Source organism: Megalopta genalis, chromosome 7 (assembly GCF_051020955.1).
Source record: "Megalopta genalis isolate 19385.01 chromosome 7, iyMegGena1_principal, whole genome shotgun sequence".
NCBI classification, from domain to species: Eukaryota; Metazoa; Arthropoda; class Insecta; order Hymenoptera; family Halictidae; genus Megalopta; species Megalopta genalis.
In genome coordinates this window covers 19,344,483-19,357,638 of record NC_135019.1, presented here as the reverse complement: position 1 = coordinate 19,357,638, position 13,156 = coordinate 19,344,483, and the positions used below count along the sequence as shown (strand labels likewise).

Below are 13,156 nucleotides of genomic sequence, written 5' to 3'. Positions count from 1 at the left end.
ACTCAAATTTCATAAGATTTCTAGCATACGCTTGTATAAAGATTTCTTGTACAGATGTTTTTGTGATTTCGGTAAATGTAGAAGAATCAAGGACCAGTCTTATCTTTGTTTATTTTAAGTCGAACTTCTTGATTTTGATACTAACAAAACATTTGATTAAAAAGTTGCGAATCAGAAAAGGGTGAGAAAGTGTGTACTACGTGCAATAACTCACGAAACTTGCGTTTTCTACCATTTTTGGTTATTCAGACTAATTGCAATTGTTTAAAAAGATTTTTTGAAACATTGTCTAGCAGATTTTAATTTTGGAAAGGTTATTTTGCTTTAACAGGTGTGTAATTATTTTAACGAGTGAATGTATGCAAACGTCAAACGTTAAATGTTAGTTAATGTAGAAACGTCAAAGAAATCTTGTCGACGACTTTGCCTACGAAAAGTTGGATCAATACGTTCCGAAATGGCTACTTTATGCCATTATGTCGATTATTTATGTCGATTGCATTTTTCGCCTGTTCATCATGATCGATATGACTTTTAAAAAATATACTAAAAGATTCTTAGCTGTTTTAGTTACAATGCTTAGAACTTTTTTGATTCTATTTATTTTGCTAGGAGAAAATGAAAATCTATATTTATTGTTCGCCAACATTAACTTGAACGCTTAAATATCGATGACTAGAGAACAGACCGTTATTCAGACATTAAAAAATTTAATAAAGAATTTTTATTAACAGATTACTATCAAAAATCTCCTACGTATAATATGTTAACACGTGGCGTACGAACTTTTAGATATCGAACATTAATTGCTAATCAATAGGTAGAACATAGTCATAGTATTAAGTCTGCTCTGTCGAGTAGTGACGACGTTGACAGCCTTACAAGTTCATAAAACATCAACATAGCGAAATTGTAGCATGGAAAGTATTCCACTGGTGGTTCGTCTTGAACTTCTTGCACTCCGAATAATAGCATAACTGTAGTATCGAAGCAAGTGATCGTGGCTGGTTCATTCATAGCGTCAAAGTAAAAAGAAGTCCGTTCGAGAGCCCAGAGACCACTCGTGCCTAAAAGCACTAAGATCGGTATGCGGATCAATTATACGCGTATATAAGAAACGTGGCACGAATTAATGGGCGCCGGAGGCATAGTAAAAAGGGAGAAAGAGGATCCAAAGTGAAACCATCCGTAGCCTTCCTTAATTCGCAAGCGCGAAGTGCCTGCACATCATCATAGCTTTCCAATGTCTTTTGGCTCACATGTTCTCTTAAGTTTATTTTATATAGCACCTATTACAATTGATTATTTCTATTATCAGAACTGCTAAATGCAGTTGCGGGAGTTAACGTTAAAATATTAATGTTTAAATATCGTCAGCAAGAGATCAGAAATTAATTCCGACTCGAAACAACGGAAGTATGCCACTAGAGATGTTTGCCAGGCGTTGATTTGTCAAAATTACAAGATTGAATTTATTCAATCGTTTTCTACGAAAGACTTTATAAATTCAACAATTTAAAAATTAAAAATATGGAACCAGTTATTTTGACCGGCACTGCACGGCAAGTTTAGTGTTAATAAGTTACTTCAACAAGGTAGCTGTGCAGCGTTGCACAGTAGGGCATTCACCCCGAAAACGTGGTAAAAAGACATTTTCTGACTGAATCATAACCATAAATATATATATATATACTTTACTTTTTGATATTTTACGATGAGGCATATATGTACGTATAAACATTGAATGGCAAAATCTATAAAAAAATATAAACATTGAGTAGCAAAATCTATTGTATAACGACATTTATAAACAAAAATATAATTATAAAATACATATATTGCATATCCAAGTGTTAAACTAATTAACAACTGATGAACAACGAATTAGCAACTAATGTATAGAAAATGATTAAAAAATTATAAAATTTCCAGCTAAAAGGATGTCAATAATTACAACAATCCGTCTGACTGCTTCAGTAGCATCTAGTGGCAGCCATTTTTTTAAAAGGAAGGTGAGGCCAGTGTTGCCAGGGAATTGATGGCGCGAGGGAAATCCCTTTACCCTCTCCTTGCCCCATGCTCCGCAATTGTCGACAAATTGAAGTTAGAGTAACGGAGAAGATACGTAGTAGCCCTAGATCGTCACGTGACGATGCATAGGAGTGGGGGGGGGGGGGGGGGAGGATTGTCGATTGCGGGGACGCGACGTCCGAGAAACTGCACTATCAACTGAAACATGCGCTATCAATTCCCTGGCAACACTGAATAACACCCGATCCTTTAAAATGTGATCAAAACGAACACTGCACCCTAAGTACTCACTCATCGCTTAAGTAAGATAAATAAAATAATTACAAATAATATGAACAGTTTCAGGTGTTCTGAGGATAAAGCATTTTGAAGCTGTGCAATCATGTCCAAAATGAACAAATGGTACAAAAAATCATAGTAAATCATAACTTATATATTGAATTAACTCTTATTGAGCAAATTTTTCCTTCCGAGAATTTTTTTATAAAATTACTTTGTTCCGTGTTTTCGGGATAAATTCCCCACTGAGCGTCGGGACGTTATCTTGTACAACACAATAAACCGATACGGTTCCTTGTGGAAAGGATCCGAGCGACGTTGTTCCTGAGCAAAAACATCCTCGATAAAACAAAATCACCCCAAGTTCCTGAAAGGTCCGACATTTTCGACCGTCTTTTTCCGGGGTCCCCGGCAAACAGTGTACCGCGACGCGGCGTCGCATGCATCGCGTACGATGCAACTGGAAAAGTAACGAGCTCGCTCTTTAAAAGAAGAGGTTCACTTGAAGTGCTCTGAAGCGAATGGAGGTTGCCGAACGAACGCCCGCAGAGATATTCCGGTTCGTGAATAAATTGCCGATGGCAAGGCCACAACTAACGGCCGCCAGTCTGGCGTCGATATTCCTGCTGCCGTTTTGCACACACGTCGAACACGGGTCCGGCACACGCGTCGTTCCTCCGGTTCGCTCGTCTTCCTCTTCTCGGACTCGCCAATTTCCTCCTTCTTCATCTTCGTCCGCGGCTGTGATTCCAAGATCGATCGTAACTCGACTTAACAACGTTCGCGACACGTTCGCAGTCGCGATCCCGCCACGGAAAAATCAACACATATATATATATATATATATATATATATATATATATACATAATAAAAAAGTCAACATATATACCTATATGTATATGTATTCCTGTACCAGAGAACTGGTATAACAGATACGCGCCGTGCCGTATCTAACGCTGACATTTATTTGGAAGATTATGCCGCCGCACTAGCTGCTTAATTAATTCTAGCTGAACCGAGCCGGTTCCGTTTCTTCTCTGTATCGTTTTCCCGCAGACTCGTAACCGGTATGCCGACTCGATTCTCTTGTCAGATTTGCGACACTGTAGACGATTCGCGCACGTAATTGCAGACATAACGAACTGTCGCTGGCTTGAGATTTCCACGCCATTTGATAGCGTTTTTTGGCTCCTTTCAGACGTTAAAATACTGCGATTGGATCTCGGGGCTGTTAATCAAGGAGGGCGCAGAGCGTTATGTACTGCGATCGTATAAATCTTTGTTGACGGCTGAATGCGCGATATATTGATTTGTCGTCACGTATGGACGACGGCTGCTAAACCTGAAGCACTATTTGGCTTTTTGAATGTTACTTTTACAATCTGTAACAACGCATCGAGGATTTTTCAGCATTTTTAACGTTTTAAGTGATTTTGAACGCTGAATCGTCGTTGAAATGGTAGCAAATATAAAGAACAAGGTAGCCTACAACTGGATAACAGGTATTTATTTAATTCTTAAAAATAACGCTATTTCGTATCAATATACCAGTCCATATTTTTCACATGTATTTATTGCTTTTAAAATATAATTAATTTAATTCTCTTTTCTTTCGCATATACTTATATCTTAATAAAAGTTATATTGCTTGATCGGTTTCTTCTTGATTCTTTTCATTATACTTGTATACCTCAATTTCTTTCTAAGTTCGTTTTAACTATCCTTACAATTATTCCTTCAGTTGTCTGACATTTGTTTAAATTTTTCTACTCAATTCGCGCGTCTCACAATTTCAGACTACTCCATTCAATTCTCACATTCATTGATCTTTAATATTTTTCCTCATGTTTCGTTACCACAATTTTGATAATATCATTTCGTAAAAGCGATGGTTGTGTTGTCTCATGCATTAGATTACGTGTAATCTCACATTAACGATAAAATTGCACGTATATTAAATGTACTTTACATTGAATAATTTTCTTTTTTTCATTCAAATGAAAGTATAAGTTTAACGTGCCTTGCGTCCATAGTCTATAATAATAAACCAACAAAAAGATTAATATCTGTGGAATGTCTCGTTAATTTCCAAAAAGTGTCCAGATGAACGAAATGAAAATGAACGTATCTCACATTTTTTATAAAATATCCTTATAAATGCGAAGTAACAGGAATCTGCGCAAGATAAATCGGATCTATATCAATAGAAACAGATTTCTTTTATCAAAACAAGTTTTATCGGCAATTATAGAAATTGCTCGAATTGTTTACACGTTGTTGGTATCTATTTATAATTTTTTTTTCGAATATCAAAATAGAGAAAAAAATTTAATCGGTTGATTAGATCACGCCGACATTTCGTGATAATTTTGTTGACATACGTTCGTTCCAGGTATGAGCACTGTTAGCGCAAATGTGTCACGTAAACGAGATATGATTGCACGCTCTTTCAACGATTGAACTGAAATTCTTCGGAAAACTCGATATTGCCTGTCAATGTAACAGTAGGTTAGAAATTTACTCGTGAAAATGCAATCTAAACGATTAGACGATCACGGATTATTTACAATGGACAATAGCAGACATTAAAATATGTGAATGCTCGGGGAAAAATGTATCTACGTAAACTCAGAAAGAAAAAAGAAACTGTTGAGATATATTTTAGCCATCGTGATACATAGAGGTTAATGAAAAATCAACGCAAAGATGCGATCAACTTTCCCAATTCAAAATAAAACATATCCTTTCAATTACTCAAACAAATAACGTTTCCCTGTGCGAACTAACAGAAAATGCCGAAGAAATGTAAAGATCCCATTTGTCCAGCAAATAGACATGCCCCTGTGAGGTACGTAAAAAGGATTGAAACAATGCTCATGAAATATCAATGATAATTACTATGTAATCATAGCGACCCACAAAAAGGCAAATCAAGAAAGTCAAAAACAGTTTCTACCATTGGTGCTGTTGGGAGACGTCAGAGTGCAACTGGACTAGATACTGATGTAAAAATTTGCAAAAAGTATTGGCTTTTATAATATTAACGATAAAAGCTCCATACTTTAGCATCACTTCGTTACAGAACGATCTTAACTATTCTTTTCTATTATGATAAATAATTGTGGCAGCCACAATGTAAAATTTTTGTAGAATTTTTCTTCCTATTGATAGTCATTTTAAGTATATTAATTACAGTTTAATCAGATGTCAATTTCTGATTAGTGGTTTGTCTCAAAAGTGGTTACCCGCCAGAAAGGGTTAAAAATCTACAAGATTTGAGTAAAATCTACCTAGCTTCATGTGTAGTATAATCACAAATTTTAAATATGATTATAATTAAATACAATTGGCAATATTTATAACCATTATCAGCTTTATTTATTAATTTTTCAAGACATATTTTTGAAGATACTTCTTGTAGAGTCTTTGTAGTCTTTCTGTTCTTTCTCTAGTGTAATAGCAACTTATTTAATTTCATTAGCACAAATTGAGTTATTAATCAAAATTGAGTTAAAATGACCCGATAATCGCAGTCCGAGGATTACAAATCTCCGGTTCAGGTTTAAAAGTTTTTACGTCATTTGCAGTAAGAAATGTCAAGCAGCAACAGTAACCGTGGAGTGTTCGACATCGATGTCCCCAACTCGCAAGATATGGTGAGAGGAGAATAAATGCAATAAATTGCCGTCTTTGTCGTAAACTTTCTGAAAAGCATCGTCTCTTGAAGTAACAATTACTTTCCAACCTTGCGTTCTCTAGGATCCTCATTCCCATGCCACTTCAGTGAATCAGCAGATAGCTACCGATACTACTTGAGAATATTGTCTGAAACTTTAGCTAACTCGATAAACTTGCGTAGATCGGCGAGAAACATGATACTCCAACATTAATTCGCTTTATACGCCACCAACAATGAATTTCCGTCTTTCCTACAAGGAAACACGATTATTATAGAATTAATCACGCACTTCTTTTTTCCTTTGCCAGTTTGATGTGGTGAAAACAAGAATTACAAACTACTATTAATTATTTTTATTATTTTTAGAAATTTCTTTTTTTCGTCTAATCATAAAAGATTACCCCGTTTGATTATTCTCAATATTGTTCCTATCTTAACCATTTTAAACCAATTTGAACAAAACATTGAATTATTTCACATATTTTGCTAGAAATATTTTCAAAGTTCATGATAGTAACAATACACATCGAGAATTTTACCTAATAACTGTTTACAAAAGTTTATTGAACATTAGTAAAAATATTCTTAGCTAGTAAAAACCTTTCTAAAAAATGTTCTTAACCAGTTTTCACAAATATCAATCAAGTTTTGTTTTTCTTTATGGTTCTACAGAGTTCGTTTCATTAAAGAATGCAGAAATAATAAAGAAGTTTATTTAACAAAAATGTCGAATTTAAAATTTATCAAAACATGTTTTCTAAAATGTTCTTCACCAAAAGTATCCTCAATCGTGTTTATTATAGTGTAAGAAGCTTAGCCTCGAATAAATTCTCACAATGGAAGCGGAAAAAGTGCCAAGATATAAAAACAATTTGTCATTGTAACACGCATGAGAAAATGGCCACTCATATCTCTCAAAGACCGAAAAAAATGAGAAATAAAAAACGCAGCAGACGAAGAGGAAGCAACCAGAAAAATAAATTTATGTCAACGCTTTGCATATGCGTTAGAAATTCCGATTCAGACAGCTAAATGTTAGAATGGATGGAACGTTTGTACACTCGGACGACCAAAGTTTCACAAATAGGATCAATTATCGATTTTGTCCACTGTAATAGCTCACTAGAATTTCTCGTGACTCTACTAAAATATTCTGCACTGTAATTTTCATCATTACGTTGCAAAATATTTGCAAACAAAATTTCTTTGACTTTTTTTGAATAAGTGAACTGTTAATATAGAATTTAAAAATACTTAAAAAGTATTTTAGACAGTTTGTATAGAATTTTCATATAGAAAATACAGTTTTTCATTGCAGAATTAATTTTGTGATTTTAAATTCTAAATTCTGTATGCACATTTTTCCTATTTTTTAATATTTAAAATTTTGATATATAATTTAATTCCTTGACTTTTCGTTCATATTTCTGCGAATAACTGACCACACGTATACCTATTTTACATACCTATTTTACGACAATAATATAATAAGTTTTTTTTTTAAATAAAAGAGCTCTAAATATAAATAGGTACTGTATAGTATATGTATAATGATCAGACTGCGGACTTTTTGCAAAATAAAAACTGTCTTTCTCAGTTACAAGAAGTGGAAGCTAAATAGAAAATTGTTTCTTTTATCGTTGATTTGAATAAATTAATGATAATATAACAATGTTTTTAATCTTTATGCGCGCCTCAGGAATATTTTCCCAAAATTATAATTTAAACAACTGCATTAAATCATAATTTTAGAGAAGTACAAATCTTTGTAGTACCTAAAATAAAAAATGAAATTTCATTCGAGAATTAAATTCTTTTAATATTTTTACTATTTACTACTACTACTGCTACTACTACTACTCATATATACCATAAATGCACAAAATCCGCAATCTAATAGTGATGTGAATCAATGCACATAGTAAAGAGAGAGAGAGAGAGAGAGAGAGAGAGAGATTTTCGTATCGAACATTCAAAGTACTAAAGAGATTTATTTCGTGATAAAAAAAATACATTATAAACGAAGGATTCAACGATGAATAAGTTTTATCAGATGTTACTTTCGATCAATATATCCATATACCTCGCCGTCTTCCTTTAATTTCTCTAATGTCAAGATACAACACATGAAACATCCGTTACAAAGCATTGTTTATCTTTTATTTAAGGATATCGAATAAGCTACAAGCATACTTGATATCTGCACGATATAGGTCACGTATTAATGCAGAAACTGTAACTAAGAATTACAGTTACCGGATTAACTCAACTATCAATTAACGAAATATCTCGCACAGAAAATTATTCTGCGATTAGCAAGTACATATACGTAATTAATGGGTATATATATCGCTGAAAAAGTATAAAATCATTACTGTAGTGTTACCTTTAATGCTTGTCCTATTATACCAAGTCACTTCTGACTCGTGTTTTGATTGTGCTAAAGATGCAAGTGCATTGGTCTGGTCAGTTGCATTTTTTAAACAAGTCTTTCCTTCTTTTCACCTTAAATATAATTAAATAATATGATCCAATAAATTTGAACATTCTCCATTAGACGATCATTGTAGACTTTGATACATTAAACACGAATCAAAAAGTCATTTCCTCTTTTGAGAAATTCGATTATGAAGTAAAGGTTTCATTTACAAATATTTTTGTTTTAGTGGAGACAGCGATACGAATATTTTTTACGTAAAATGATTTTGTAGACTTTCCCAAATACGACGGTTAGTTTTTTAAACGTGTCTTACCAAAGAAAGAACGTGGGCGTGGTATAATTACATTTTATCTCAATTTCATAACTTTCAAAATAAGCTTTTATTGTATTTGAAGTAAAATAAAAATTACTTGATGCATTTGGGAGATTTTACAGAATTTTTCTACACAAAGTACACTTGTATAGCTTATGCGTTTAAAGCAGAAGCAATTCACAAAGTTAAAAAGTTCACTTTTTTAAAACATTTTTTAAAAACCGAAAAAGACAAAAGACGGCTTTCAGATCTCGGTTCAGCGTATCATAATTTACAAAATTCGTATAAATTATCAAAATGCAACATTGGGGTTGTCAATGTAATATTTTATATCGGCAAGACAGATTCGAAGCATCTACATTCTGATACGGGTCAGAAGTAATCCAGTATTGTCTGTTCCAGGGCTAACAACGGTCTGTGCTTTTCTCTCATGTACCTTTTTTATAAATATGGTAACATGTCTGGTTGCATGACTCGCCGAAGGCAGTGATTGTAAATGAAACTAATGTCATGTTCGTTTCTAAGACACATATTCGCAAGTATTCTTCCATTCAAACGGATTCTCATTAGATTCTACACTATTTATACTGCATTAATCGTTCTTCTTTTTTGCACGGAAACGGAATAAAAACGTTTCTGGAGCATCCTGTTATTAGAATATATGGTTTCCGAAGCATCAAGCTTCAAACATCCAGCTTCGATGCGAAGTTCTGTGATATAGTAGAGACCCTACTATTCTGCGATATATAGAGCCTAGCTAGCAGATGGTAAATTAAATTAATACATAACACACCGTATTATCATCGATACATTGGAATGATCAGTCTCTTCTCACATAATTGGCTTTCGACCGTATTGTAAACAGATCCAGCCGATTGTCAAGCCAAGCGAGGCAATCACGTTTCTATATATGCTACGAAATATAGATGAGTGTTCCAGGAATTAAGACTAAATACATGTTACAAGCGCCAATAACTGGCAAGTCTACTAAAGGTAGAATTTTTAATATCATCTCTAATCCTTACCAGTAAGGAAGAGACATGCACACAAGATACGGCATATATTCACCGTGTGCTGCGTCTGTTGGCATTGCGTAATTGTTTCTCAATTTCAAACTGCCGTAGATCTGCTCTCTGCAAGAAATCTTGGCGCTCCAAATAACCATCTTTGCCTTTGTTATGAGTGCTGATCTCTTCCTCCAAGTTTTCCTCCTTTTTGTAACTGTCCCAGTCCAGCTTCGACTTCTCTAAGGTACTGATTTTTGCTTTTTTCCCTATTTGACCAAGAACTGAAGAGATACCTCCTAAACCAGTTCGTTTGAAACCTCTTCCCCTCCCAGAACCTCTTCCAGCAGGTGAAGCAGAATTCCCAGTCTTATCAGAATTCTCTGCCGAAGAAAGAGACAATCTAGCTTCAGCTGAATCTATCGATACTTCTTTCTCAACCTTCACTTCCTCTCCAGCAAACTCAAAGACTTTAGTTATCTTCACTTTCTCTCCTACTTTTGGCTTTTCTAAGGGCGGAGATTTTTCTTTTGCTTTGTTTGCCTTGTTTGCTGTATTTTGAGATGTAGATTTGGGTACAGTTGCTGCAATATATAAAAATACAGTAAAAATGAGCAAAAGAATACAATTATAGGATGTTGCTTGAACAAATCAAATTATAGATTAAACCATTACCTGTATCTTTCATAAAATCTGCCCAAAGTGAATCAGCTTTCTTCTTCTCCTCTTCTTCGGTAAGTTTCTTCTTTTCCTTGGATTCCTCCGTTTCCACTTTCTCTTTCTCATCACTATCAGCTCTCACATTTTTTCCTGGTCTTTTATGTTTCCTAACATTAGACTTTGTACCTCTATTTCCCTTTTTTCGTTGTTTCTTTGTAGTTTCCCTCTTGTTTTCATCATTCTCATCCTCGGGGCCACTTTCTGCATCACCTTCTGACTCTACTTCTGAAACAGGCTCACTGTCAGCACCATCAGGAACATAATCTTCGTCGTCTTCATCAGAATCAGAAGGTAACTGATGTTCCTCAGTCATATTAAAACAAAATATAATTCGTGATTATACCTGTAATAAAAAAATTTGTACAATTTTGATTTATTATAATACTTTAACACTAATTACGTTTACGTTTAACACTAATTAGAAATGAAATTTTATGATTTCTATAAAATGAAAATGGTAAGTCTATTTAAATTTTATGCTTTCTTTTGTTTCGTATACAAAACTAAACGACCTAACCTCTTTGACATGTGTAATTCAGCATATGATTGCAAGCTGATAAACGAGTTATTGCAGTTTGCTATTTCGGGAACTTACGTATTCTCTCAGCAAAATAAATACGATGTTTCTTGCAAAAAAATTCAGTTACTCGACGAACCACTTTCCGGAACTTTCGTCAGATTGTTAAAAATATCTCTAAGTTCAGCTGTTTTTTGTTATTCCCTTATATATGTACTAACGTGCTTCAAATGAAAATCGATAATCGTTTCGTAACTACATGAAAAAACAGATACACATGAGAAACCACAAAAAATTAACGATTGAAGAGTATGAATTACGAATCGATTTACGATTCGCCAATTTGTTGATTTGCATCATGGCTTCTACATAGGTGTAGTTGTAGGGGGTTTGACACTTGATGGCGCTGCTGCGCCTTGCCCCTAGGACGACATAAAGGGAAATATTCCCGAGCGAAGTTGGTGCCCCTATCGCACTACCCTCTAACTAGTCAACAAACAGGTGGAGTAATAGAGGGGATTGTCGACTAAATTATAAATAGCATTGCGCGGAATTTACAAAAAGCGCAATGCGCTTTCTGGCAACCTCTTGGTCAAACAGGAATCTTCGTGGCTGACAGTTTCAAGTTTGAGCTAATCCTTTCGATAACCCTAACTTCTTAAATATATTAGTGTACGTACTTTAACTGATTATCTTTGAATGAAGAGCAAACCAGAATTCGGTGTTTGATAGCGTGTTATAAGCATTGAGCGTTCTGTGGTATTGAGATCTGAGATACGCTGGAGATCAGGTGATCAGAGTTCTCAGATGACCAGCCGTTCTTGGAGGGTAATCACGTCACTTTACGGATTCAGCAGGTCGGTATCTGTTGTACAGATTTCGTTACACAAATGGTATTATCTAGAGATGTGTAGTTGCTTGATAAATACGAGATGGAGCCACCGGCACTTTCTATTAGAAATGAAAAAGAAACTCAATTTATAAATAGAAATATTCTCCGAATCACAAGAAATGCAGTGATATTTTCTTATAACTTTTGAACCATTGGAGGTATTGCAATGAAATTTTCACTAAAAATATTTAAAAAATAATCATTCTTAACTTCAGGTAATTAAATATTTCTTGCATTCGTTAAACAATAATTTTTAATTAATTTTGATTGATATTTTTGATAAATAGGGAAAATAAATCTTGAAAATAGTTTTTGATTTCATTGTAAAAATTGTATTGAAGTATGGAAAAACATGATTTTCGCGGATGTTTACACGTAACGTAATGCAGGATAGGTATCATACGTACACATATACATGTATGTATGATATGTATAATACAATGTATCTTTTATCTTATCACGTCACATTATATCATTTGATGTATTTTACGACTAGATGCTCTTATAAATTTCTTAGTAGTAACAAAATATGTTATAATATATATAATATATAAATATATATTATAGTAACAAAATATAAGCTAGTGTATATATAATTTAGTTTTTAGGGTTCACAATCTATTGGGAATCTGTATTATAACGCAAACTTGCATCTATCTCCGATTCCACGTTAACGGTCCTTGTACTTAGGTACCACTTTATAAGCACCAATGTAACTAAACTTGTCAAATGTTTTGCTTTATATTATGGTATGAATTTACAGAGTGATACTTAACTATTTTAAATCAGCATCGTTTTCAATATTTATTGGTATCATTCGAAAGAATAAGGTTCAATGCAGTGCGCGAATGTCAGACTTTCTTCGACAAAAGTCCATAATCCAATGGCATAAAACTGCTTGAATTCCATAGCTTCGACACCATCATGAAGTCTGACATTCGCACACTGCATTGAACTTTTCTCTTTCGAGTAATACCATTAAACAGCAAAAAAGATGCTGATTTAAGGTAGTTAAGTGTCACCTCGTAAACCCATGTTTTCGTCTCATATTATCGGTAACTGTGTCCTCTAACTTTATCCCCTCGCTAGGGAGTCTAGCCCCTTAACCCGAGAAAGATAACCTACGTCGCAGAGGCGCCTGCGAAGACTGTTGATTTTTGTTAATTTTTCATAGAGGTCTAGTGATTTAAGTTTAAAATTACTTAAAATATAAAAAAATATAATATAAATGCATTTTATTTTTACAATAATGCCAAACCTTTAAAATGACTAGATTAACT

The 13,156-nt window shown here is 34.0% G+C and overlaps 2 protein-coding genes across 10 annotated transcripts; one reads left to right on the top strand and one right to left on the bottom strand.

The window, feature by feature from the left end:
- Positions 1-3,801: 3,801 nt before the first annotated feature.
- Positions 3,802-11,358, bottom strand: Yeti (yeti). Of its 9 annotated transcripts, none has more exons than XR_013033890.1 (5): positions 11,063-11,358; positions 10,423-10,810; positions 9,769-10,331; positions 8,377-8,495; positions 3,802-4,345 (listed from the first exon to the last, which is right to left on the bottom strand). XR_013033890.1 is itself a non-coding variant. In XM_033469388.2 (4 exons), the coding sequence occupies exons 2-3, from the start codon at positions 10,778-10,780 to the stop codon at positions 9,808-9,810; spliced, it is 882 nt and encodes a 293-aa protein (XP_033325279.1). In that variant the 5' UTR covers positions 10,781-10,810; positions 11,063-11,358; the 3' UTR covers positions 5,667-6,240; positions 9,769-9,807. The 9 variants fall into 9 exon arrangements, 3 of the variants coding, with proteins under 3 accessions (XP_033325279.1, XP_076379892.1, XP_033325278.1); XR_013033887.1 differs by adding an exon at positions 6,057-6,240 and having other exon boundaries at positions 8,377-10,331; positions 11,063-11,357; XR_013033889.1 differs by lacking the exon at positions 3,802-4,345 and adding an exon at positions 7,962-8,229.
- LOC117219866 (uncharacterized) lies at positions 5,074-7,310 on the top strand. The gene is made up of 4 exons (XM_033469390.2): positions 5,074-5,159; positions 5,223-5,333; positions 5,899-5,967; positions 6,794-7,310. The coding sequence occupies exons 1-4, from the start codon at positions 5,104-5,106 to the stop codon at positions 7,020-7,022; spliced, it is 465 nt and encodes a 154-aa protein (XP_033325281.2). The 5' UTR covers positions 5,074-5,103; the 3' UTR covers positions 7,023-7,310.
- Positions 11,359-13,156: the final 1,798 nt, after the last annotated feature.

Excerpts from the sequence above, each read along its gene's own strand:
- LOC117219866 (XM_033469390.2), top strand. The coding sequence starts at position 5,104 with ATGCCGAAGAAATGTAAAGATCCCATTTGTCCAGCAAATAGACATGCC. Across the intron at positions 5,160-5,222 it reads AATAGACATGCCCCTGTGAG|CGACCCACAAAAAGGCAAAT; the intron begins GTACGTAAAAAG and ends ATGTAATCATAG. Across the intron at positions 5,968-6,793 it reads TCCCCAACTCGCAAGATATG|TGTAAGAAGCTTAGCCTCGA; the intron begins GTGAGAGGAGAA and ends TGTTTATTATAG.
- Yeti (XM_033469388.2), bottom strand. The coding sequence starts at position 10,780 with ATGACTGAGGAACATCAGTTACCTTCTGATTCTGATGAAGACGACGAA. Across the intron at positions 10,332-10,422 it reads AGATTTTATGAAAGATACAG|CAACTGTACCCAAATCTACA; the intron begins GTAATGGTTTAA and ends TATATATTGCAG.